Source organism: Toxorhynchites rutilus, chromosome 3, assembly GCF_029784135.1.
Source record: "Toxorhynchites rutilus septentrionalis strain SRP chromosome 3, ASM2978413v1, whole genome shotgun sequence".
In the NCBI taxonomy this organism is placed as follows: Eukaryota; Metazoa; Arthropoda; class Insecta; order Diptera; family Culicidae; genus Toxorhynchites; species Toxorhynchites rutilus.
Window position 1 is genome coordinate 118,127,174 of NC_073746.1, and position 27,214 is coordinate 118,154,387.

The 27,214-nt window shown below is 39.8% G+C and overlaps 1 protein-coding gene across 9 annotated transcripts in view; it reads right to left on the reverse strand.

Moving 5' to 3' along the window:
• Positions 1-369: 369 nt before the first annotated feature.
• The window catches only part of LOC129775728 (uncharacterized), a 64,131-nt gene continuing 37,286 nt past the window's right edge, over positions 370-27,214 (reverse strand). For all 9 annotated transcript variants that reach the window (XM_055780782.1, XM_055780780.1, XM_055780784.1 and 6 more), the window contains exons 3-6: positions 13,288-13,645; positions 12,825-13,219; positions 2,223-2,344; positions 370-2,163 (exon numbers count right to left, since the gene is read on the reverse strand). In XM_055780782.1, the coding sequence (XP_055636757.1) occupies positions 1,420-2,163; positions 2,223-2,344; positions 12,825-13,219; positions 13,288-13,645 (1,619 nt within the window). In that variant the 3' untranslated portion in view covers positions 370-1,419. The remainder of the gene's footprint in view (positions 2,164-2,222; positions 2,345-12,824; positions 13,220-13,287; positions 13,646-27,214) is intronic.

Here is a 27,214-nt window from a genome sequence, read left to right on the forward strand (position 1 = left end):
TTTTCTTTATTTCATCCATACATAACACAGGAGGCATCTCGTCTTGGGTCACAGAAGGCGGTTTTCATCATATCTCATTCCACTTCGGCATCTTCTATCTAATACGCACCATCCAACGACTGTTTATCATACTTCTGTCATCATCACTCGGTAAACACTGGTGGAGTGAACAAACAATACCCAACTACCAAACAAAATTGCCCTTCTCAGGGCCACCGAATCATTATCAAAGAGTTTGACGATGTAATTCTTCAAGCATATCCAAAATCAATAGATAGCCTAACGGAATCCTACATCAACTATGCGGTCGTGTCTTCGACACAACCTTCCTGTGGCTTTTTTCGGACAGAATAAACAAAATCAAGAAACTTTGGGAAACACATACATGTTTATTGCTTTTATTCCTCATAACAAACTAATAGCATGTAGAAACATTTTAATCGAACATATCCTCAGGAAAAATTCACAAATATAGCATAGCTCAGCACGTGTAAAGCTAAAGTAACGATCCCAAGGCGGAAACATTCGCCACGAGCTTTCTTCCATTCCGAATGTCATTCTGAATTGAAGTGTGTTCTATTTGCGGTCTTCGGAAGCAGACTGCTTCACGAGGCCTAGTACATTCTGTCTAGTCTATAGGCTATAGGCAAAAAACTGTTTCAATAAATATTTTTGAGGAGAATTATATCCTACCAACTAACGAGATTACTCACAACTTAATGCTTAACGGCTAATCAGTAGAATTTTGCGTTTTTTTTTGCTTTTGCCAAACAGCAACTGCTTGACACTCATTTCGAGCCACCAGGTTATTCTGTTATCCATTGCGTATTCGAGACATCATTCTATCTGGTTTATAGTACTAATTTGGTAAAGCTAGTTTGTTAGTTTTTTCGTTTTGTTTGGAAATTTTGTCATGTTAAAAAAAGTAACGAGTATTTCCACGTTTATCAAAGAAACTTGTTTTTCATTATTCCCGGAAGACCACATTCATCGATCGCGAACAATACAAGGTGAGAATGTCGTACAGCTATTGTTTGGTGGGTGTGTTGTAAACTATGTTATTAAACTTCCAGCGCGTTTAGACTGTTTACAAGGTGTGTCGTGAAGCATATTGGAACCCAGTAGTGTTCATTATATGTGAACTGACATGTTTTTGTTTCTGTTCTTCGGTTTGTACAGTGGACGAAAACGAACATTGGATTCAAACCAAATAAACGAATCATTGTAGCATTAAATGTATTATATGCAATTTCACTTCAGCGTATTTTTGTTATTTGTCTAAAACACTTAACATAGAAATTCTACAAACAAAAATGTTAACATTCATCATTGCACCTTCCGCCCAAACGAATTGTACAACTAAACCCACTGTACATCTTTCAATCTTCGCTCTCCCATAATTCAGCCGCTTTGGTTGGCTCATTTTTTCGGCGAAAAGTAGTACCTAACGGGCAACGCCTTAGGTGTAATGATTTCATCGTCCTTCAGCAGGAAGTCGTCATCACTGCCGCTTTGCTCGGTGATCTCGAGTGGCACTATTTCCACATCAGCACTGGTCGTGAAAAATGATCGATGTGTGGTTGAGGAGGTCTGCTGCGGCACGCCGGACTCTGTTGTAAATGTCTCCCCATTCTCTTCCGGAATGTTTTTATCTGGGTTTCTGGCGTCAGTTATTGCCGTTACTTCAGCTTTGAGTAGTTCAGGGTACAAAACGTCATCCACGTAGAACATCGTTCCCAGATTGTACACGAACACTTCCGACTCGACGATCTTGGCACTGTTCACCGTTACGTTGTTGTCGAAAGTTCGATGGATTTTCACTGGAGAGCCACCGATCGTTTCGAGTACCTCTCCGTCCTTCAGATCCCTATCGTACAAGCGACCTTTGATGAAATGCATCAACAGTAGTCTGACGCCTTTTTCTGACGCCAGAATGCTATCCGGTAGAATATCGATGCTGTATCGTTCGAATGCCTCATCGGTGGGTACGAAGAAAGTATAGTTCGAACCGGAAATGTACTGGGCGATCTCCGCCGTATTCAAGAAGCGTGTTATCTGAGTGAAACGGCTATCCCTTTCTAGCGCCAAGAATGAGTGTGAGAGAAACTGGGCCCCGAACCAGGGAAACGCTAGCAGTGGGGGTGTTTCCTTATCCTTGTGTAACTGCGGATGAAAGAATTCAGTTGAGGTTGTGTGCGATTTATGATGCAATGGTAGCTTACCTGGTGAAGACGCGAGACAACTGCCTCCGAGACGAATAGAACTTCCGAAATAACAAGTACTTCGACGCCATTGGAAAGTGTGTAGTCGAACAGTATTGATACATTGTTTACGGTGGGTATTGCTGTAAATACATTGAATTATGTATATTAGTTCAAATCGTAGTTTCGGTACCGTCGTACCGAACCTTCGTACATTATCTCAAATAAAAAAATATCACGAAAAAGTGTCCAAAGAAGCACTACAGTATCAAACAACTAAGCTCGACTTGTCATCGCTATTGGTTTCTAAAGTGATTCATTAGATTCAGCTATCTCGTAATCAGGTTGAAATATAACAAAATAATGGACATAGAATCTGTAGGAAAGAAACCTTCATAGAGATCGACTCTATGAGTGTAGAAGAAGATGTAGTACTGAGCTATGTACCTGTGGATCCTCAATCCTTCAATCCTGCTCCTCTTTCTTCCTCAACACTTCGACTCGTTGTGAGTCGCCAGAGGATAAGAGTGATGTGAGTAACGTCAATACAAAAACTGGATCTAAAGTGGTAGATTCAGATGAGGTCTACACTCCGTGGAAGTAAAACCTCACCAGGGATCAAAAGAGAAAGCTAAGAACCTGGTTGCAGCTGGGATCTCTGCAAAGGAGGCTCGGTAGCAAGCAATGAGTCAGCATTTCTCTGGACCAACAGAATGCCCCTGAGGATCGGAAGTACCTAGTAGTGACGAAAAACCAATTCTCAAAAAACCGAAGCAAAATCTCTGCCCCCGCAAACGAGAGGGGTTGAATGAGCAAAAAAGACATTCATCAAGCTCTTCGGAATGGTTGAAAAAAGTGATTCCCAGTATAACTCAGGGAGATGACACGAAACTGGTTGCTCTAGACGCAAAAAATATACCGCGTTCAGAAATTCTTCATGCGTTTTTCCCACAAAGCGCAACATTCAGTGACGAGAAACTCAAGAGACTGATACAGAGCCAAAACGAAAATCTCTTCACTGATAATCCAGCTCAAGCGAGCCACTTCTAATGAAATTCACGCGGACTGGACGCTAACAGACGACGAAGCGACGAAGAAAACTCCAGGGTAATCAAAGAAGATCTGGGGTCATGAAACGAGGAACCTCTAAACTCTAAAAACCCAGGTAGTCTGGAGTCTTCAGATACTAGTGACTCCAGACTTGTGGTGCCACAAAAGGCTCGAAAAGACGTCAGCAGTTTTCTGGTAAAGCAAAGATTCCTCGTGAAGATCCTCCGAAAACCATTAAGCTTAACAATCTAGTCGATTCTGGACTCACTGCGATATTTGCAAAATCACAGTGGATCTTGTAAAGCATTAGGTAAATCCTACTTTTGGCACTTTTTTGAAATAGATGCAAAAAAAATAAATAACATTTTTTTCGTCAAGGTAAAACATTATCCTTGTGCAGAATTTATAGAAGTTTTCAAAACTGCCTTTCGATTTGCGGTGCGATGGTTGTTTATCGATTAATTGATCATTAAAGACGCAGGCGAAGTTTTTCATTCAAACTGAAATATCTCTGTATGGGAAGGTCCAACAGGAACATTTTCGGAACCAAATAAAAGCTGGTTGATAAGGTTGATTGGGTTTGCCGTTAGCAAAAAATTGTGTTAGTCCAGAAAATATTTGAAAAAAACAGGAAGTGGGTTATATCTATGGTATAACCGCAAGGGTGACGTAGGACTATCGTTGATTTAGAGATCATTTGTATGAAGTTGAATCTGAATTCATTCTGAATGAATGAATATTTGGAGAACTTCGAAAACGAGAGCGTTACGTTGGAGGCACAAGGTTTTATGCATCCAATATTGGATATCCTACTGATGGGGAAGAATAATCTTCAGAAGCTATCCTGTTGATTGCGATTGATTGAAAAATCACAAAACCTAATGTATTTAGTCACAGTGTTACATGGATAGAAAACATTAAAATAAACTCTTTCATATGAATGTAATTTTAAATTCCCAGAGGAACTGGCAGATTATTTTCAGTAACGATTAGATATTTCCACATTTTCCTCGATACTGGAAGCCCACCAGTGGTTAACGCTAACTCGATAACCATCTGTTAATAGCACTTGATTGAAACATATTTGGTCACAGTGTTACATGGATAGAAAACATTCAAATAAACTCTTTCACATGAATGTATTTTCAAATTCCTAGAGGAACTGGCAGATTATTTTCCGGATCTTTCTCGATCCAAACGGAAAGAATTCCGTGCGTGTATGTGTGTGTGTGTAGCGGCTGCTTCGAGATCTTCCCGGGGAACCGTTTGTAGCATCACTCTCCTCCTGATGGATTCCCTTCTGGCCTAAGGTGCACAAACAGGCTCTTGGTGACACCGTTCATCCGCGCTTTCATGATAAATGAAGAGCTTCACCACAACAGCGACAACATGCTCCAATCGCTGTTCAATTAGAACTGAGTGGATTTCCGAGCGGCGCTCGCTTATATACCGATTGGTGATTTCAATAGCCTATTTTGAAAGCAAATTTAAGACTATTGAAACAAGTTTATGGATCAGAAAGTAACAAGTATAGAACGCGTAGACATTTTATCTTTCGAATGAAGTGTTTATCATACCATTTCGTTCAGTTGTTTAGGAGCTATTAACACTCAAAATCTCGGTCTTCGGCGTAACGCTTTCGTTTTCGAAACTTTTCTTTTACACCCCGGTATAGAAATGAAAGACGTAGTCCTACGTCAAAACGGAGAAAAATCGATTTTTTATTTCTTCCCGATATTGTTGCCCACTACATCTGCGCACGCCAAGATGGAAATGTACGTGAAATATTCTAATACCTGAAAGTTTTAGCTTCAAAATTATGTACATCACATCGATATGCGTTGATTTTTCACAAAGTTACATCATGTCAAAAATCACTCAAAATTTCCGACTACGCACTCCTTTAATTTTTTTGTCGAATGTATGATGTTATTGCAAACTTCTATTACTACACCCAAACTAGCGTTGGCAGAAAACATGTCATCTTTGGCAGAAATGATGCCATTCAGTGTTCTGGAGAGTCAAATGCGCAAATAATGAGCTGTTTTAAAAGCTCAAAAATGGTTTGTATGTATGCGTGCAGACATCTCTTTCTGTTTTCTTTTCTCATTTCATTTGGGATTGTGCCAAAAAAAAAGTCCATACGACGTCAAAGGGGATCGAACCTAGGCCGGCTGGAATGCAAAGCTATTTTACACGACCACGCTATCCACATGACTAATGATGCTTCAGCAGTTGTTCAGCAAATACGTGATAATATTGCACCTGATTATAAAATGAAGTTGGGAAGTGTTTTCTAAGAGTAAAATGGGTGGGTTATATCTATGATATAACCGCAAGGTTGACGTGGGACTACCTTAGCTTAGCAATCATTTGTTTGTATTGATTCAATTTTTGATTGAATGAAACAATTTCCGAAGTCAATTGAATTCAATATATTTTCTTTGTGAGTAAAAATTTGTTTAATGCCATGTGAGGTCAATTCATGCATTTGGATAGATTATGTTCTTCGTTACAAGTAAATTGATTGACAGTCCATTTACTTTTGGTATGATGACATCTTTGTTTTGAAGTCTTTGTTAGACAAACACATTTCAGTCGGAACAAAAATGCCCCCGATTTGCATGTATTTGCAATTCCGAGTTCCCCAGACACCTTCGTTTAGAAGTCTGTAATAGGTAAACAACTTTCAACCGGAATAAAAATGCCCTCGAATTGCATGTATTTGCAATGTCAATTTCCCCAGACACCTTGGTTCTGAAGTTTGTGTTGGGGAAACACAGTTCAGTCGGAACAAAAATGCTCCCGACTTGCATGTATTTGCAATACAAATTTCCCCACGCTCCATGAATTCGAAGTCTGTGTTAGGGAAACACATTTCTGTCGGAATAAAAATGCACCCGGCTTGTATGTATTTGCAATGCCAACTTCCGCACGCTCCATGGATTTGGGAAATGGGGTTGGGGGATTTAGGGAAACAAATTTCAGTCGGAACAAAAATACTCCCGACTTTCATGTATTTGCAAAGCGGATTCCCACAGGTACATTGATTTTGAAGTCTGTGTTCGGGACACCGTAAATCGGGCCAATCAAAACGAGGCAGTTAGGACGTTTAGAAAACGCTTGACATTTGACAGTTATTTAATTGTTAATCTAATGAAAAATAACATTGTATTGATTGCGATAGAAGCATAGAAATATTCCTTATAAATTGATGCAAACATCTTTCCGATCCAGTAAGAAATGTTCGAGTTATAAGCATTTGGAATCTTTCATTTTTTCCTGCATGTTCTGTGTTTAGGTTTCCATTTTACCCCCCATATACTCCGGTTAGACGTAGTCCCACGTCAAAAATGGAGCGCATGAAGGAGAACAATATCTATCTTGGTCTGGGTCGTGTATGTGGGAAAGTATGCGGAAAGCTTATTTGTCTTTTGTTTCGCTCGCTCGTATTTATCTTATATTGTTGTACCATGTATATTATACAAATGCTTACCAGTATTTGTGAGTCATGACATTTTCTGTTATGTTATGTCTCATTTAATGTCATAAATCGGGATGACAAAACATGAGCTAAAAATCAATTTTGGGTGTAACCAGTAAGAGTGTCATAAAACGAATTCGAATTCGTCCTGCTTACGTACTTTTTCTTTATTGTTGCGACCTATTCTGCCAGCTGATGACCATCCATCCATACAAAATATGTGACAAAGTGGAGATGTAATTTTATGTGAAATAATTAATTGATATGTGAATGCTTCTTAGGGTATGATGATTCGAGACTTATTCGCCGATTGGAAACAACCAATTTATGCCGGTTCCAACGTTTCCATGAGCATTGATCTTTTGTGGGAAGCAGTTGACAAAATCAACGCGTCGGGTTTCGAAGTGGTGGCTACCAAGGTGCGTAGAAGTATATCCTAAGGTGGGCCAACTTACTAAAACCACTCTTCAGCCATATTGGAAGTCTACTGTGTTTTGTTTGTATACAAAACACAATACGCTTGTGCCCAAGCTCGCTTGTGATCTGTCTCTTTCACGCTTTAAGGAAATAATTCCCTTCTGCTTTCTTCCGTACTGTTTTCATATACCGCTCTCCTATCCCACTTAGTGACGAAACGGCCTCACCTAGTACCATAGACCCGTCTTGGTGGCTACGTCTTCCTTCGGATAATGGCGGAGGGAATGTTGGAATATGGACGGGGATCAGCTTGGAAAACGATCAGCCCATGAACAGGCTATTGGGCTTGTCCGAAACTGGCTTATTGACAGTGGCTTCACTTCCACTGATGGAACAACGATCCCTCACGAAACGCTATGGGAGTTAGTTGCACAAAGGCGCACAGAGATCAGCGACACATTTTTCCTCATGGGAGATCATCTTACTTGCCAACGCAGCCAACGGCAGAATGTGGCCCTAGCTGCTAAGTGACTGTCGCGGAAATGTGCAGTAGCTTTGCAGAGACGAATTAACATGCCTCGGGCCAAGCGTCTTTCCGAATTCATTTTGATGTTCATCCCACCAATTGGATAATTTCAACTCTCGCTATCCCAATGAAAGCCAAGTGCTGAATAAAACTTATGGAATGAATCTCGTTGAACAGGACAGGATTTAAGCCGTCGATAAAATGGCTTGAGGAAGCGAAGAACATTGACATATATTTTGACGTAGGACTACGTCTTTCATTTCTATACTGGGGTGTAAGTTCAAAGTTTCGAAAACAAAAGCGTTACGCTGGAGAACGAGATTTTGAGCGTTAATAGCTCATAAACAACTGAACGAACTGGTATGATAAACACTTCATTCGAAAGATAAAATGTCTACGCGTGATATGCTTGTTATTTTTTTATCCAAAAACTTGTTTCAATAGCCCTAAAATTGCTTTCAAAACAGGTTATTGAAATCACACCAATCAGTATATAAGCAAGTGCCGCTCAGAAATCCACTCAGTTATGATTGCGCAACGGTTGAGGTATGATCGCTGGAATGGAAGGATGTTTCCCTAACATAGACTTCAAAACCATGGAACCTGTGGAAATCGACATAGCAAATTAGATGCAAGCAGCGGGAACGTTTGTACTCGTTTGCGTTTTTGCAAATTAGAATGTTTCCCTAACACAGATTTCAAAACCATGGAGCCAGGAGAAATCGTCATTGCAAAATAGTTGCAAGCAGCGGGTTCTTTTGTACTGGTTTGCGTTTCTGGGAATCGGAATGTTTTCCTAACACAGAATTCAAAACCATGGAACCTGTGGAAATCGACATAGCTAATTAGATGCAAGCAGCGGATACCTTTGTATTTGTTTGCGGTTTTGCAAATTGGAATGTTCCCCTTACACAGATTTCAAAAACATGGAGCCTGGGGAAATTAGCTTTGCAAAATAGATTAAAACTACGGGTACTTTTGTACTCGCTTGCATTTTAGAAAACAAGAATGTGTTTTCCCAATACAGATTCCGAAACCGGTGGAACAATGAACAGCTTTTCCGTATCCTAACAAGAAATTAGCTATCAAACCATTTACACTTTGGCTCTCTGTCTCCCACGACTTTAATAGGAATGATATGAATGATTTTACCATTTTTCAGTCGCACCGTTAGTTGAAGGATGACCCGGACTCGTCAAGCTTTGACGAATACCATTCGCTGTCAAAAACTTACGAACCTATGAATATACAAACAGTGCACCATTGTCGCCTACCATTTCATCAAATATTCCATATCACGCTATGCATTCAACCAATTTCTCAATCTCAAATCTGGCATTGTATACTCTACCCATTTGTCAAGGTATCAACCACAATAAAAAAAATCCATTCTTTAACGGGACCCGCAAAATCGACATGCACTCTGCTCCAAACTTTCTCCGGCGGATTCCACGATACCAGCTTTGCCTTTGGTGGCGATGAATTTTGTAGAAGACACGAACTGCAATTCTGGGCGAAATTGTCAATATCCGCATCCATTTTAGGCCACCAGACACAACCTCTAGCAACACTTTTACTCTTAACAATCCTCAAATGTGTTCCATGGAATTGCTTGAGAACATTCAACTCAGATGGAATCACCACTCAATGTCCCTTCATAATCACCCCATCCTGCAAGGATAATTTCTCGACAAAACTTCGATATTGGGTAAACTCCAAGATACTTACATTTTCATCTACCCTCAAAACCTTAGTGACCATCCTTAACTGATCATCTTTCTGAGATTCTTCCACCACTTTCCTTACATTCACCATCCCTCCTTCATCATCCATCTACATTGATTGTTCCAGATTGAACAACAGAGTCGAGGCTGAGATAACCAGTCCTGGATAGAACATATCGAAATTAATGGGCAAGTGGCCAACTGTATTTCAGACAGAAGTACAGGCAATTATTGAATGTGCCACAATTTGTCTACGGCGCAATTAAAGCCTGTCCACTAGGATTGGGCGATTTTTATAAAAAGATCGATCTTATCGAATCGATTTTCCAAACGGTGTTGGGATCGATTCATTGATTAAATCGGTACCAAAGAGTCGATCTTTGCCGAATCGATTTATGAAAAATTAAAAACTTTTTTTCGATTTATCTGGTAATACAAAATCCATTTTTCTTTTCAAACATCAAAAGCATTTTGTTTTGTTTCTCAGCATGAAGACCTCAGCCACAGGGCATTCACCTTGTACCGTCTGGTAGTCGTTTTATTAAATAAATTAATTGAAAAAAGCATTCTTAGAAATTGTACAACCACCCAGCACTCAGTTGACAATGATTCCATAAAAGCCAATCGTGCCATACATCTGTCATTTAGTCGAAGACGATTCTTGTTTTTGGCGCCAGTTCTAGAAAACAACCTTTCGCCTGTAATTAATGTCAACATCAGATTCAGTGATCCTATCCGCAACCGGTTACAGTTCATCCCCTCAGTAGCTGCCGCTAGTTCTATCTCTGTCAGCATTTTTACAGAAGTAAATCGTAGAAGATGTGATCCAAATGACATTATGTATAAAAAAAAAGTTAGGTGGCCTTTGGTGAGATAAAACATCGATGTATACTGAAAAACAAATCTACAAAAAGATCTAAAAGATCGAAAGCAAAAAAATCGATTTTCTCAATTTTCTCGAGTATGAAAGATCGATCCAAAAAATCGGAAATCGGAATGGAAAAGATCGATCATCTAAGAATCGATTCGAGATAGCCCAATCCTACTGTCCACGTTAAATTTCGGACACTTTTCTTTCAGTGTAGTTTATGAAATATTTCACTAATCGATGAAATATTTTACTCACATGACAGCTGAAACCCTCCTCTTTATTTCGATGTCCAACATGTTTACATTCTTCTTCAGTTTGGTAAAATGGTGTCGAGTCAAGTGGAAGTACGCAAACGCATTTTGCGCGAACGGCAGCAAAATTCAATACTGTCGGTACGCGATCTCGCCAAAAAGCTAAAACTGCCGAAGAGTAGCCTGTTTAGTGTGTGCAAATCGTTTGACCAGCGCTTAACTGAGGATCGGAAGGTTGGAAGCGGAACAAATCGAAAAGTATGCTCCCGACAGATGGACCGAAAGGTGGTTGCCATTATTGAGAAACCTAACCTTTCAGTTAGAAGTGTGGCTCGAAAGGTTGGAAAATCAAAATCATATGTACAAAAAGTGAAGCAGAGGCATGTACTGAAGGCGTACAAAGTGAAAAAGGTGCCCAATCGTAATGATAAGCAAAATTTCACTGCAAAAAGCCGTGCTAAGGTGCTCTACACCCAATTTTTGCAAAAATGTTCATGCACCATAATGGACGATGAAACTTATGTTCTCGAAGACTTCCAACAGCTTCCGGGTCTCGCTTTTTATACTGCAATGCGGAGGAATGCCGTAGCCGAGTGTTGCCGGACCAAGAAGCAGTCTAAATTCCTCAAAAAGTACTTGGTTTGGCAGGCCATATGCAGTTGCGGCCGAAAATCCAAAACTTTCATCTCTACCGGCAGTCGGTCGGTTCGGTCGTTGGTTACACACGATTATCCCTAAGGTCTCGACGAGTGCACGGTTCAAGGGATTGAATGTAGGTCGTGATTTCATTCGCGTGATATCTCGGCTTATGTCCAATCACTACAACCTATACGCGCATCTCTATCGCATTGGGCTCGCAGAAAACAATCTTTGTGATTGTGGCGATGGCTACCACGACATCGAGCATGTTGTTTGGTCGTGTATCCGGTTCCATGCTGCTCGCTTTCAGCTCTTTAGAACACTGAGAGCACAAGGCAGACAATCGGATATCCCCGTCCGGGATATCTTAGGTAGCCGGGATCCTGATCTTCTGCTTCATCTATACCTGTTTCTCAGAAACTCCGATGTCAACGTTTAATGATGTTTCCTTCGTTGTGTCCCTGTTTCATATCCCTCCTATCCGATCGATAAACTTTTACTTAGTCGTGGCAATACATACACACACTCTTTACAGATGCACGGGCCGAAGGTTGTGCAGTCCACTGATCATTCAACAAGAGCCAAAGGTTGTACCGCTCATGACAACTCTACACGAGCTGATGATTGCGCCGGCTAGTGACCATTCTATCCTGGATTCCTCGAGTCGAGAAAGACGCACCACGCTAGATATGGGGTACAGACTAGGGGGGCGTTGCTGATTAATGGTCAGCTGCATCCCAATAGGAAGTATCCCGTGTCGGGCACACGTACAGAGCATCAAAGACTACAACATACCAATTATGGGAACACTTGTAATACTAACCTCGAGCCAACCGCGAGTAATCGGTTACATATTACTAACATAGTTATAAGACAAAAATTGTCAAAATATTGGACTCCCGGCCCCGTCAGGCAAACGCTACATGTGCCTTAATAAAATATATATTTTGGGGAAAAAAAATCTCTACCGGCACTATCAACAAAGATGTCTACGAGAAGGAATGTCTCCGGAAGCGGTTGTTACCATGCATAAGAAGCCACGACTCTCCAGCGTTGTTTTGGCCAGATTTGGCCTCTTGTCACTATGCAAAATCCATCCTGGATTTTGCTCAACATTCTGTGGGAAAAATCAAAGATTGATGATACCTGGAAACATAATACAGTAGCCCGGCAGGCTAAATTATTTATATCAACAACAAAGGGACTGAAAGACTTTTCAGTCTAACAAAAAAAGATCTAAGCACTTTCAGTGGCCAAGTGACAGGCAATTGTCCAAGTAAATACCATCTAAAGATACTAGGTAAATTCAAAAATGATACCTGTAGCTTCTGTAACCTAGAATTTGAAAGTACAGAACATCTACTATGTAATTGCAAAGCACTTTTTAATAGAAAGCGCAATTTCTTTGATGATTGTTCAATGCAACCCTCAGATGTATGGGTAGATTCCCCCAATAAGGCAATAAAGTTCATTCTAGCTATGATACCATATTGGGCTCATGCCTACAGTCAGCCAGCGGAGATCACTTCAAATGATCGCGATACGACACCCTGATAAGGCTTAAAACAAGTAGGGGCCCGCCACAATAGGTCAAATATCTGGTCGTAGTGGAAAATGTACCCAACAGGAAAATAAAACAAACCGTATCAAACTATACTTACGCCTGCTCTTAAGTACAACATACTCTCCACCGAGAGTTTTGAATTTCTGTTCGCCCGTCATCGTTCTCAGATCTGCCATCCGTAGTGGCTGTCGGACGCGTATGAAGTGGTTCCTCAGCACACTTTCGGTGAACTCCTGCACACTGAATGGATAGAAGCCCCAGTCGATTGGATGCCATCGCTGGAAGGCGGCATCCGATGGAATCAGGACCATGTACGAACTGTCATCCATGAGTTGGCTCAAGTTACTGTTCGCTAGAAAGTGCTGGAAAATTTTCGTACCAGACTTCATACTGGCCAGAAAATTCATCAAATGCTGGCCAATTCGATTCTCCTTAATCGCGGCTTGCTCCTTTGTGGCATTTTTCATCTCCAGCCGCTGGGGTTCGTTATACCTGAAACATGCAAACACCGTTATAGTTAGGTACAAACATACCTTACATAGTTAACACCATTTGGTCACCTGTTATTCTCCTGGATGTTTCTTTTGTTGAACTTGTTGTTGCTATTCGCGGCCCTATTCTCGGTCAAATTGCCCTCTATGAACACCATTGTCAACGTATCGCTCACGTTGTACCGGGCTGCGTATTTTGTCTCCTGACTCGTCATATAGCTCAGCATGTATCCCATCAGCATATTCACGCAGGTTAAATTCACCCCAACCAAGTTCTGATTCATGTTGCTGTACATATTTCGATCTTTCATCTCCATTAGGGCACCCGGGATGACGTGATCGAACAGAAACTCGCGGGCACGTGGCTCATTCCCTTCGAAAGCCAACCGATCGATTCTATCGGGTACGATCAACGTGAATGGAATATCTGGAACGAGAGGAGCAATGCTGAACGTCAGAGATATTTATGATAATCAATCCCTACCAACTTCGTGCAATTAATTATCTAACCTAGCACCCCACCCCAGCCTCAGAAGGGTTTCGAGGAAAGGAACTGTGCTAGAGATGCCATTGGAGCGATTACCCATTCTGAATTTCACAACTCATACGTTGCCCAACACCAAGGTGGAAAAGAAATTAGCATATTTCCAAGTATGCATATACGAAAGCGGAAGGAAAATGCAACCGTTGCACACAAATGGACTGAATGAGTGACTAACGGACTCAGACGGAGGGCATAAATCTTGGCGAGGCGGCACTCGTCAGCCCGGGAAATCCCTTTATGGGGATAAATTTCTATCACGTAACATGCGGACGTGGAGCACGAGGTTCGTGCTGCGGGGAGAAGGTTGTACAATAATGCACGTATCTTCTGATCTTTAGACGTTTGGGTTTTTATTTGCTGTTGGTTGAACGCTTTGGTGGTCGGTGGGTAAGCAATTGTTTCGCATGCAAGTTTCTGCGGGAAGTATGGTATCTACGATAAAAGAATATTTTCGGAATGTGGAACTAAAACTGATGGAAACACATTCGATGATGTCATTTGCTGGTATATTTATATCCTTCAGACGTGTTGAGCTGGTAATTTCCGAAGTCCGAAGTCTACATACAGTGCTGGCCAAAATGGAGCGCACCCTTCGATGAAATACATATTTAAAGGGTGTGTCACATCAAATTGCATCACGGAAAAAACGCTGTAGAAATTCGCCCAGTAGACCGATCCTTTTGAAAATTTTAGACAGTAAAATTAAAACTATTAAACAACTTTTGGCATTTTCTTTTTATTCATACTTCGAGCCCAAGCCCGTATGCTCGCACCTTCCTCTTTCCCCGTCCATAAGGTTCTGTACAACGTCAGGTTGTAGTTTTTTCTGAACAGTTATCCATTTTCTCTTGAAGTCCGCCTCCGATTTGACAACTTTTGGGTTCTTCCGGAGGGCCTGCTTCATAATCGCCCAATATTTCTCTATTGGGCGAAGCTCCGGCGCGTTGGGCGGGTTCATTTCCTTTGGCACGAAGGTGACCCCGTTGGCTTCGTACCACTCCTACACGTCCTTTGAATAGTGGCACGAAGCGAGATCCGGCCAGAAGATGGTCGGGCCCTCGTGCTGCTTCAATAGTGGTAGTAAGTGCTTCTGTAGGCACTCCTTAAGGTAAACCTGCCCGTTTACCGTGCCGGTCATCACGAAGGGGGCGCTCCGCTTTCCACAAGAGCAGATCGCTTGCCACACCATATACTTTCACCTTCCGGTCGATGGTTAGGTTCTCGAAGTATCGTTTTAGTACTCTGCTGACCGTGGATTGGACGATTCCCAGCATCTTACCGATGTCCCGATGTGACAACTCCGGATTCTCGAAATGAGTACGCAGGATTAATTTACGACGCTCTTTTTCGGTCGACGACATTTTTCCAAATTTACGAAAAATTGACAGTGAAGCATGGCCAACGTGATCTATACACTCTTATCTGATTATAAGCGAAAGCTGAAGATATAATTCCTAAAAATTAAATTTCTACAGCGTTTTTTCCGTGATGCAATTTGATGTGACACACCCTTTACTTGTAATCTATAAATATATATACATGGATATATACAAATTTGTATGGTATGTAGGGTTTTTGGGGGTCGGGGAAAGTTGTTATGATGGTTCAAGACCCTTCCCTCTCTCAAATGGGGAGCTGCCATACAAATGAAACATAAATTTCTGCATAACCCTCTCCCTCCCTCATCAGGAAGGAAGAGGAAGGCCCCATAAAAAAAATTACTCATATTTCAACCAACCATATTACAACCAATCATGACAATTGAAAATTTTCGGAAAACTTTGGAGGAAAACAGGAATATTCGGAAAATTGAATTCCCACATGGTCGGTGTTAAGTCAGACCGAACCATGTGAAATTTTCATGATTTCGAGAAAAAATGAACTTGAAGTTTAGTGCTCTTCAATTTCCAAAGCATTCATTTTTTTTCCTTCAATATTGTTCTCAGAAATGTTGACTACTCTTTGGCAATACTTTGACGTATGATAATTGTAAACACCATGAAGTATCATGGCAAAAAATCCTGTTATTTGGCTGCCTATACGTAAGATAAATGATTTTGGTTTGTCAAGTCGAAAATATGATCATGGTTTGACCACTTTTCTGAATGCCCTAATTCAGCGCACCTGTGTCAAATCAGGTATTCGAATGTTTCAAAACATACAAATAAAATTATCTTTTTCATGAATTACTTTAGTTTTATAGTATACTTTTACGGATTCACATGTTTTAAAGGATTACAAAATCCACTATCTATTGATGTCAATGCGGCCCTCATTTGAGCTAACTTTCAATCAATCACCAGATGATTAGTTCGCACGAGTTCAGAGATTTTCTGGGTTATAACACTTACAAATATCGTGAACATCATGCTTGCATATCATTTGTATAAGATTAACATAGCTAAACCATGTAATTAACGCATTTAGATGACCTCAATTCTGATCATAAGCTGTCCGATTCACTAATGTTGTTTTGTCCACATGATTTCTATGGAAACCGCTTGGCGCGCTGCAGTTTGTTTATTGTGTCCTTCGCGCATAGCAGTAATAATGTTTCTCAGCGTTGAGTGTGTTTATGTGAACACTTTTAAAATGCCAAGAAAAGGCAATATTCAGAAGAAAGTCTAAATTACGAATTGATCAATATGATGACAGTAAACTCAAACACTGATAAGTGCAACATCTACTTGAAAAATCGATTTTTTTCATTCAAAAATAGTGATTTCTAAAACCGGACAAACCATGATCATTTTTTTTGGGCAAACCCTGATCAGAGCTGGACAAACCATGATCATAAATTCTCTTTGAGGTAATTCGTTATAAAACATAAAAATTTGAATCATTTCAACACCTTATGATATTATTAGCAACTAGCTGTACCCTGCCACGCTTTGCTGTGGCACATTGTGGTTGCATGGTTGAGTTGAATTTTTCATTTTTATATTGTAAGAACAATCCTAGATGTGGTGGAGCCGATCTGGCATGGAGGTAACATCCATACTTCTCACGCTCAAGATCACGAGTTCAATTCTCACTCCCGACATTCTTCCAAAATGGAAGGTAAAAGTGACAAACCAGCCAGAAGCGTTGAAAGTCACTATAATACAGAAAAAAAAAATCCTAGATGTGTTTGATTGTTTTGTATATTGTATCATAGTTTAAGGTGAGATGGGAGCTAGCCACAAATGGCTGCCACAATGGCGCTCATTCCTTTCATTTCCCTCTCTCACCCCTCGCCCGAAAATCAATAATTTTACGAAACAGTGTGAAGAAAATGATCGTTTTCACACACTTCCCATCAAGTAATATTAACCAAACTCTAATCGATTACTCACAAGATATTAAATTTTCATCTGCGGTCTCACTGTATAGTGAAAAACGTCGGAAAACTCGAGCTAGTGTTCTGAATGTTAAATTTTCACTTTTCAATCTTCGGCAATGGTTTTGTTTGTATTGGTGAAAGTATCGTTATTTTTTCGACACTGATGCCAGACAATATCATCGAAACAGCTATAGAAACCACTCAAAAAATGTTATTCTTGAGTCATAACGTTTCATGTCATGAAAATCAACAGAATAAAATTGCTTTGATATCAACACAATTATTATTGTTACGTTTAATGGGTCTATAATGAAAGCTCTAGCAACTTTAACATTGGGTAAGAAAATTATATTGCAGAGCTCGGAACACTGCCACGGCTTTCAAAAACAGTAAACGGAAAAGTATAACATACAATCAAAATGCCTCGGCCAACGAAGAGAAGGGTTAAGGCTCTCCAACATGAATATGTGAAAGCAATACGATCAACGAAGGAAAATATTAAGGAATTATCAACATCGAGTTACTATGCGGAAGAACTTGTTAATACCGAAAGAGCCCCAATTCGCATGTGTTATAAATTTGCTCATGTTACGCTCGCGTATAATCAGAATTTTAGAATTTTACTTCATATGGAAATGTACCTTCTATATATATATATATATATATATATATATATATATATATATATATATATATATATATATATATATATATATATATATATATATATATTTGCAATTGTTCATCGGAACATATCGTTCATACATTTTACTTTATTATTGAATTGTTACTTTTTTTTCAAATGTATTCAAAGACTCGTGTCAATGAATCGCCACAAAGTCTGATAAGTGAATTGATCTATTTACGTGTGCTTTACTCTTCTCTCACAAACACTATTACCCCATTTTTACACGTGGGTTTACCTATACTACTACAATGCCCAGCTTCCACCTTCAACTTAAGCTCAATCGGTTCCGTACTTTTCGAGTTTTCGACGCGTACACAAACGAACAGAACATTTTTGCATATCTAGAGATAGCTGAGGGAAGTCGATAAATTTTAAATCACTTCGAAACACAATTTCAGTTCATAATTTTGTCAAACACACGTGGAAAAAAGATGTTTCCATCACATATTCATTGCTGAATAGTCGATTCTCATTAGAAGCTCAATTTCAGAAACGCTCTCTGGTCATATATAAAATCATTTTTCTTCCAATTTCCATTTTTTTTATGCCGTAACAACACTCCTTGAAGTGGATTGTATATTGTGTGCTTTGAGCTCAATCGGTTTCGTACTTTTTGATTTTTTGACGCGTACACAAACGAACAGAACATTTTTATATATTATATATGTAATCTGCCCTAACTACCGCAACTGGTCATTTGACCCGTGCAAACATTCATATGATATCCGAAAGATTTGAATGTGTGGTTGTGATGCAAAACCATAGATGTACACATTTTTGCTATTGATTTATGTATTTTGTGAATGAATAGTGAATTATTAGAATTAATTGTATTGCTGACTACCCAGGCGAGCTAACAGTAACCATTCTAAGCTACAGTGCTATTTTGCGTATCAAAAATTGTAATTTCATTATTTTGCTAATGATTATTATCCCAAAATGTCAAAATATACAGTAGTGCGGGGCAAAGCTGCGCATGGGGCAAAAGTGCACATTGACCTTTTTGAAGCAAACGAGCATAAAATTTCGACAATAGTGTATTCGTTTGATACATTATTACACCAGCAGCTCACACATATAAACAAGATACATTACATGGAAGTGACAAAAAGTTATGAGATAAAAAGAGTTTTGCGATGTTTTGATTTTTTTTTTCAGCTTTGGAGATGATGATTAACTTTCCTGAAATAACTAGAAAGTTCGAAGCTGCACTGTCGATAAAAATCTTCATTCTATAGTAGATGATAGTGCGTATTCGTTTTTGTGAAAAACTTCAATATCTTTTTTTAAAAATTTGATTAGTTCAAAAATTGCTTGTGGGGCAAAGGTGCGCAGTGGCTGTGGGGCAACAGTTTGCACCAGAGTTTTACACAAAAAAAAAATAAAATGTTTTCAATCAAATTTTTAACGGGACCCACAAGGAGAAAACTGATTTGAAGAAATGCTCAAATGGCCCGACAGAGGCTTCGGAAGGGAGTCTCGAAGCGTCGGATTGCGGCAAACCTCGATATTTTTGAATTAGCTCTGAGGAAGAGGCTCATACCAGTGAGTGATTTATGATTTGAATATTCTATTATTGACATTTCTACTTCTGCTGGGATGTGCCAGCGAGCAGCTAGGGCTGTTCAGACAAGTATTTACGAGTGAGCAGTCTGAGGATCTGGGGGAGCACTGCAGAGCACTGGCCAAAGCTTTCGATGGTATGACTCTCAAAGATTTACGTCGTCTGACGTTTGATTTTACGGAAGCCAACAACCTCCAGCACGAATTCAATCAAATTGCAAAACTGGCAGGAATAGATTGGTATTCTAGCTTCATAAGGAACCATCGTCTGTCTCTTCGAACCCCACAACAGCGCAACGCAGCAACGGCGCTCCAAGGTAGAGTCGGAATCCCTAGAACCGAATCCAAGATGAGGAAGAAAAATAAATAATTGCTTAAAAATAATTCAAAATGAATCTCAAATGAAAAATGTTTTTATTTTCACCATGCATTTAATTCAATAACGGTTATGTTTTGTTTATGTTTATGTTTTCAAATGAACTTCGATTGTTTTGTTTCCAACAATGAGTTTCAAATAAATCAAGTGAAAGTAACTATGTATTTATAAACTGGATCTATATTAATAAAAATGATTTGGTGTCCGTTCCTCACGATTTAACTCAAGAACGGAGCAACGGATTTAAGCAGTCAGTATCAGGATTGATGCGTCTTAGTCTGTATCAGGTTTATACGAGGTATGGCAATTAAATATCGACACTGCGCGCCTGTAAGGCGCCCTAGAGGGTTGGAGGGAAAAACGAATAGTGCGTTCGGTAGCTTGATGTGTCTGCTATAAACGTACGGAAACTCGTTTTTGCAGTTCATTCGACTCTATACCGTTTTGGTAGACTGCTGCCTATCTTATAAATAATAATCGACAGTGCTCAAAAGTTTGGACAACCATGGTGTATAGTAAAACATTTAACTTGTTGACGATTTTGCGTAATATGCATTTTAAGTACCTTCATAATCATTACGTGCCACATGTTCGATTTCGTAGATTGACTCCCTATATAGTAATCAAAGACGCTATCCTACGCAAAAAGGAAACATTTTTGGAGAGTTTATTCTGATTATCCTAAAATGGAGAATTACTGTTTTGGTAGACCTTGTAGGACAAATAGGACGCTGATGAAAAGTGATTTTCCAAACTAGTGTTTAGAAAGAAAGAAAAAAACAGTTTAGCACAAAATAAATTTTATTGGCAGATGTATGTAGAACAGTAGCTGATGAGTGATTACGACATACGATCGGTAAGATACTGGCTTGCACAAGGCAATCGTTGATTATATAGAAGGTTGAAATCAGCGAACAGCGATGAACAATTCTTCGAAGGACACGTTCTTTTGAAATATTATCGAAATTAGGCCTATAATTCCGCTAGAAATAGTCGGTGTAATTTCTCCAATGCTTTCACAAAAATTGTCGTGTGACGAGAAGTTATAAACAAACTACATAAGCCTGAAAACGTTGTGCTCTCGTGGCCGAGTGGTTAGCGTCCCACATTATCATGCCGGGGGTTCGGGTTCGATTCAGCGTATTCTTGAGTTTGCCACTCCAGAATACATTCAAGAATTCTGGCATAGAAATCTCAACCAGATACTACTAATAAAAATGACACTAGTAATACCTATGTTGAGAAGGCAAAAGTTCCACTGGGAACGTTAGTGCCATCCAAAAAAGTAGAAGCCTGGAAGTATGGGAAGTATGGGAAGTATGGAGAATCCATGAAATCATGCGACACCTATGCTGTATAGGTTTTTAAACAAATGTTTTCATCTATTTGAGAATAAATTACCACGAACCTTCCAACACAAGTTGTGGGATTTACCCCGGCCCGGAAGCAAGAATATTTCAAGAATTTTTTCACTCAGAAGCCATTATTTTTGATACTGCGATTAATTCATTGGTTGGCAATGCATTCACAACCATTCGGAATAACGATAGTGTGTCGGAAAGTTTATTACTGAACTATAAAAATGATGCATGACTACATTCAGCTCGTCAAAAATAGAGATAATTACGTTCTGTGTGATTCCACGAGCAAACGAAAGTGGATAAACAACTCAATCATGTTCCAAAATATTAATTTCACATACTGTGCCGCCAAGCGAAACGTTCTAATCATCTAAACACAATAGATCAGTAAGAACCCATTATTCGTTCTCGATTTGCCGGCAGTAGCTCTTTTTTAACGACTTGTACCCTCGAGTGCAAAGGACGGCGATTTGTTCCTGGCCGTAATTTATCTCGCCTAAATCTATCGCCTAGTTCTGATGTCACACTGCGACGCCGCGACATTCCAATCACGTTTCACCGAGTGACTGACGACGAATCGGCTGCAACCAGGTGAATCAACAATTGGCTAGAATCTCCTTCCAAATGACCGACTTTAAGCTGCGGGGGTGGGCGAGTGATACGCAGCGTAAGTAAGAAAACGTTTTAGCCTCTGTGTCAGACAGCCACACCGAAGGCTATCCGATTAACAATTCATCGTGCATAATGAAAGGTATGCAGACACGTTTTGTTGGTCCGAATCTTCTAGATATTAGGTATAAATCGTTTGTATGGTTTGTGTGGGTGGTTGGTCGAATGATGGTGTGTTGTTAAGTAACTTGTAAACATCTGATCGAACGAGCTATGTGGTTGCCGAGTGTGAAATTTAGAGCAAATATTGTGGAAACAATATTTCGTGAAGCACCTTTGCTCAATGATATGCAGTTTCGGTATGTAGCGGTAGAAACCTTCAGTTAGAAATTAGAAATTAGCTTAGAAATTAGAAATCTTTTCATGCCAAAGGGAAATATTTTTTCCTTCTACACAAATCGTTATCGATTGTTCAATTATTATTGAATCGATATTTTTTTTACTGAATGTCAAAATAAAACGTATGTCGTTTTGTTGGTCCGAATCTTCTAGATATTAGGTATAAATCGTTTGTATGGTTTGTGTGGGTGGTTGGTCGAATGATGGTGTGTTGTTAAGTAACTTGTAAACATCTGATCGAACGAGCTATGTGGTTGCCGAGTGTGAAATTTAGAGCAAATATTGTGGAAACAATATTTCGTGAAGCACCTTTGCTCAATGATATGCAGTTTCGGTATGTAGCGGTAGAAACCTTCAGTTAGAAATTAGAAATTAGCTTAGAAATTAGAAATCTTTTCATGCCAAAGGGAAATATTTTTTCCTTCTACACAAATCGTTATCGATTGTTCAATTATTATTGAATCGATATTTTTTTTACTGAATGTCAAAATAAAACGTATGTCCAAGACAGCAAATGTGCCTCTGAACGTTTAAAAAAACTAACTGTCAAACATGGTCCAGTCTGACTTAAAAAAGACCACATAATAAATGTGCTATGTGCAATGTCCACTTGTGATTCACAAGTAACGGGTGTTAAATAAAAAATGAGAATTTTTTCAATACCTTTCAGTAACTCAAATAAAGAGCGTAAAATTTTCTTTCTCCAAGAAAATTGCTCTTTGGGCTCCCTAGAAACAGTAGACGTGTTTGGTTTTGCTAGTTTGAATTTAGTCAAAGCAAAGATGGCGTCGAAACAGCATGTGCTCCGCGAACTCATTGTACGGTTCTACGAAACGCATTTCGAGCAAGGAAAAAAGTTCACGGTGGCACATTTTAAGGAAGAAAATGTACCTGTCAGTACGGTATGTCGTATCCTGGGTTCCCTGAACGTAGAGCGGAAGGTCGGAAGTGGTCGTCCGGTGACGAAGCAGAGGAAGGCATCGTCTGTTTGACAACAAGGACGCAACCAGCCTGCGTGACGCCGGTCGGAAATATGGCTGTTCCCACGTATTGATCCATCGGACCCTCAAGATGGAAGGAATCGTCTGCAGGAAGAAGACGAGGTCGCCGGAGTACACGGAGGAGCAGAATGAGACGGTTAAATCACAGTGTCGGTGGGTGACCAAAAATACCGCGGGACGTCTTTCGTTCTGGACGACGAAAGCTATTTTCCGCTGTCCAAAACGCATATTCCAGGAAATGATAATTACTACTCCAGCGACAAGTCATCCACACCGCCTGAAGTGAAATACAAGTTCAAGCACAAGTTTGAAAAAAAGGTTATGTTGTACATCGCCATTTCCGACCGGGGCATTTCAAAGCCTTGGTTTAAGCCGAGCGGTCTGGCAATCAACCAACAAATCTATCGAGAAGAGTGCCTCGATAAAATCCTGCTGTCGTTCCTGAACGAGCATCACGCGGATGGGAAGTACGTCTTCTGGCCGGACAGACGCCTTGTCCCATTACGCCAAGAAGACGCTGGCGTATCTTGAGGAGAAAAAGATACCGTTCGTGCCGAAAGATCGTAACCCAACAAACTTGCCCCAGTGCCGCCCAATAGAGGATTTCTTTGGCTCACTCAGTGCCCTAGTGTATAAAAACAATTGGAGGGCCAAGGACACGAAGCAACTGACTACAAGAATCCGGAATTGCATCCGGAAAATGGACGTAAGTGCCGTACAACGTTCTTGTGAGAGCATCGCGACAAAGTTGCGTCGAACAGCAGACCACGGCCCTTACTCAAACATTCACTGACATTTTTTTGAAGAAAATACATTATGTTATTAATAAAAAATACTGAAATCGATGAAAAAAAAAATTTCTTTATATGTGATTGGAAAAATTCTCATTTTTTATTGAACACCCATTAAACGAAATTGTTTCGTAGAGCTTGAGCTTGAGCTTGGGTAGACTGTACAATTCGTAGTCGCTCTCCGTGATTGACCTGAACCAACCAAATTGCACAAAGAACACACAGAATGACGCTTGGGAATAGCAAATCATTCTCGTTGCGCAATTTTCGGTGATTCGAGCTTTTATTGACCATTTAGGTCAATAACGACGCCGGCCACGTCCTTACAGTCACCAGGGGAAGGGAAGGAATGTTAGTATGATATTCGCCGCCCAAAGGCCAGAAGGGTCGCCTCTATAGCGTGGTTCCCTAGCATTTATCATGGAAGGGATAGTTGTTAGTGGGAATAGTTAAGAAAAATCAGGATTCACTGCGGTAAGTGATGTGATTATGGGAACACGAACTATCGACCACACAACGAAACAAAATTGTTAATCGAAATTCAATTGCGATATCAGTGAACTAGCTATAGGAAACCTAGAGACCGAGAGATCTCTAAATCCAATAAGACCGAAAATATATATGTATATATTGTTATTCATCGCACGTATTTTTTATTGAACTGTGATAGCGGAGAGTGTTCTTTAGGAAACCTGAAAAGGTAACAGAGAGAACTCCTCTCGAATCACTCGAGAGGAGTTCTCATATTCTTCATCCAATCGCGTGGACGGGCGCTTAATAAATCGCGATATATGAATTAAACTATAACATTTTAGTAAACGAAATTGTTTCGTAGAATACCATAACTAAATATTTATTTTACATTTCTGATAATTTTCATAATGTTTTTTTTTGTATTACAAAGCAATAAATAAAATACCGATATAATAAACCTAACTCCTCGTTTATTTACTTGGTTGGTCCATAGGGAAAAATATTTACCCTGAAATTATAGGAAACCTATACACCCTGCTATGTTTTTCTGGTGATATTCTTTTACTTTACACCCACAATAGCTAAAATATCGTGTTGTATTGGCATATTTAGTTTCGGACATCTTATAGCCTTGAAAGGGTTAAGAAATAATGTAATAAGAACAACTTCTTCTTAGATGGCCACGAGGCCACAACCACGGCCTCAACCCCATCAAGTTCAAAATTTAGCTGTTATTTATACTTTGTATGTCAATGGCAACAAATTGAAATTCATCGTAATCGATTTGAAGATGTTGAAGATTTGTTATGATATACCTTGCTCTTACCACCTTCATATTACTTTCATTGTAACAACACCTTACTTTATTATGCTTGTCAAGAGAAATAAGTTAAACGTCATTCGTAGTTGTAAATTGTATAGAGAAACACGTGTTTTAACGTTTGCATTAAAAAAAACTGGACAAAAATTGCTGATTTTTTATGGGTTTACCTTCACGCGCATTGACGAAACTACCCATGCAGCATCAATCATAATAAATCATGAGACAGCGGAAAAAATTTGACAGCTCTATCAGTTGAACTCTAACCGTAATTGCCAAAACAGTGAAGCTACTCCGTTCAAAAGTGTGTGCGTTCAGAGAACGGTACCCCACTGCGTCGAAAACGGACATCGTGCGGCACAACAATCAGAGCATCGGAAGAAAACCCGGTTCCGGAAGGCCGACGACCCTGAGCGATAAGAAGCTCCAATGGATGCTGAAGAGGAAGATCGAACGAACTACATCGTGACAGGTGACTACATCGCTGCGTGCGCTTGACCAGGAGGTCGTTGCAACCGGCCAAACAGTGAAAAATTACCTGGCTAACATGGACATACATGTCAGGAAGCAGAAGTCCCGTCCACTGGTCTCGGAGCTGCAGGCAATGACGCAGCGGCAGCCTCTGAATAAGATGGTCAAGTCGATTTTCCCGGCGAATCGCGACGTGGCGGTGGTGATGGACGACGAGACCGATCTCACCCTGGATGGCAACGGCTGGCAGGGCACTTCGTATTTTACTTCCCCCACGAAGGAAGTGAGCTCCGAAGTAAGGTTATGCTGTGGTTGACAATCAGCGAGAAAGGGATATCAAAGCCGCTCTTCTTTAGCTCCTGACTGGCCGTGAACGGGGAAATTTATAGTACGGAAGTGCCTGCCGGAAGTTGCGTCGTTCGTCAAGAAATACCATAAGGGCGAAGACGCGGTGTTCTGAACAATTTCCCAGACTGTATAAAATCGAGTCCAAAATTGTATATAATCGAATCACATATAATCGAGTCTGTATATAATCGAGTCCGAACTGTAGTATGTTCCTACGATACACACACCGACACTGAGAGCCTTCAAAAAGTCACAAGAGGGTTGTATCCGAGACACGACCGCATAGTTGACGTAGGATTCCATTAAGCTATCTGTCGATTTTGGATATCTTTGAAGAATTACATCGTTAAACTCTTTGATAAGGGTCGTTTTGTTTGGTTTTTCAGGTATTGTTTGTTCACTCCACCAGTGTTTACCGAGTGATGATGACAGAAAGATGGTAAACAGTCGTTGGGTGGTGCGTATCAGATAGAATGGTAATGGTAATGGTAATGAATTAAAGAGACTTTAAACTCTGAGAGTTCATTCGTCTCTACATCAGATAGAAGATGCCGAAGTGGTATAATATATTATGAAAACCGCCCCTAGACGAGAGCCTTCTGTGTTATGTATGGATGAAATAAAGAAAAAAAAACGCACCAAAGTAATGTAACATAATTATCAATACCGCACACAATTATAAATTTTTCTCATCAGTAAAAACATGTTACTTTAATATACAGAAAACATATTTGAAGTGTAATTTTTGTTTTATAATTTTTAATTTCTGAGTGTTTATTCAACCCAATTCGAATTTTAATTGGAATAACAACGCCTAATACTATATGTAGAGCGTATTGGAAATAACTTTTTCGAATATTTTTTTTACTTTTCCAGTTTTTCTCGCCGTATGAACTTTCCTTGGGTGAAAAAGAACACAACAAAACAGACAGCTTAAACCGAACGACAATATAAAAATTTGCAATGCCGATTTCCCCAGGCTGCTTGGTTTTGATGTCTCTGTTAGAATACACATTTCGGTGGGAGCGAAAGCTCCCCCTATTTTCGTGTTTCGTGGCAGCTTGGTTTTGATGTCTCTGTTAGGGAACCGCCGTATGTGTAGTCAATTTCGACCAATCAGAAGTGGTTATTTCCGTTAGGATAGGGGTTAGGTTTTTTCAAATGTTCGATAGTTAGTTTCATGGCATATATTATTTTCTTCATTATAAAAAATTGTTATGGAGTTCCGA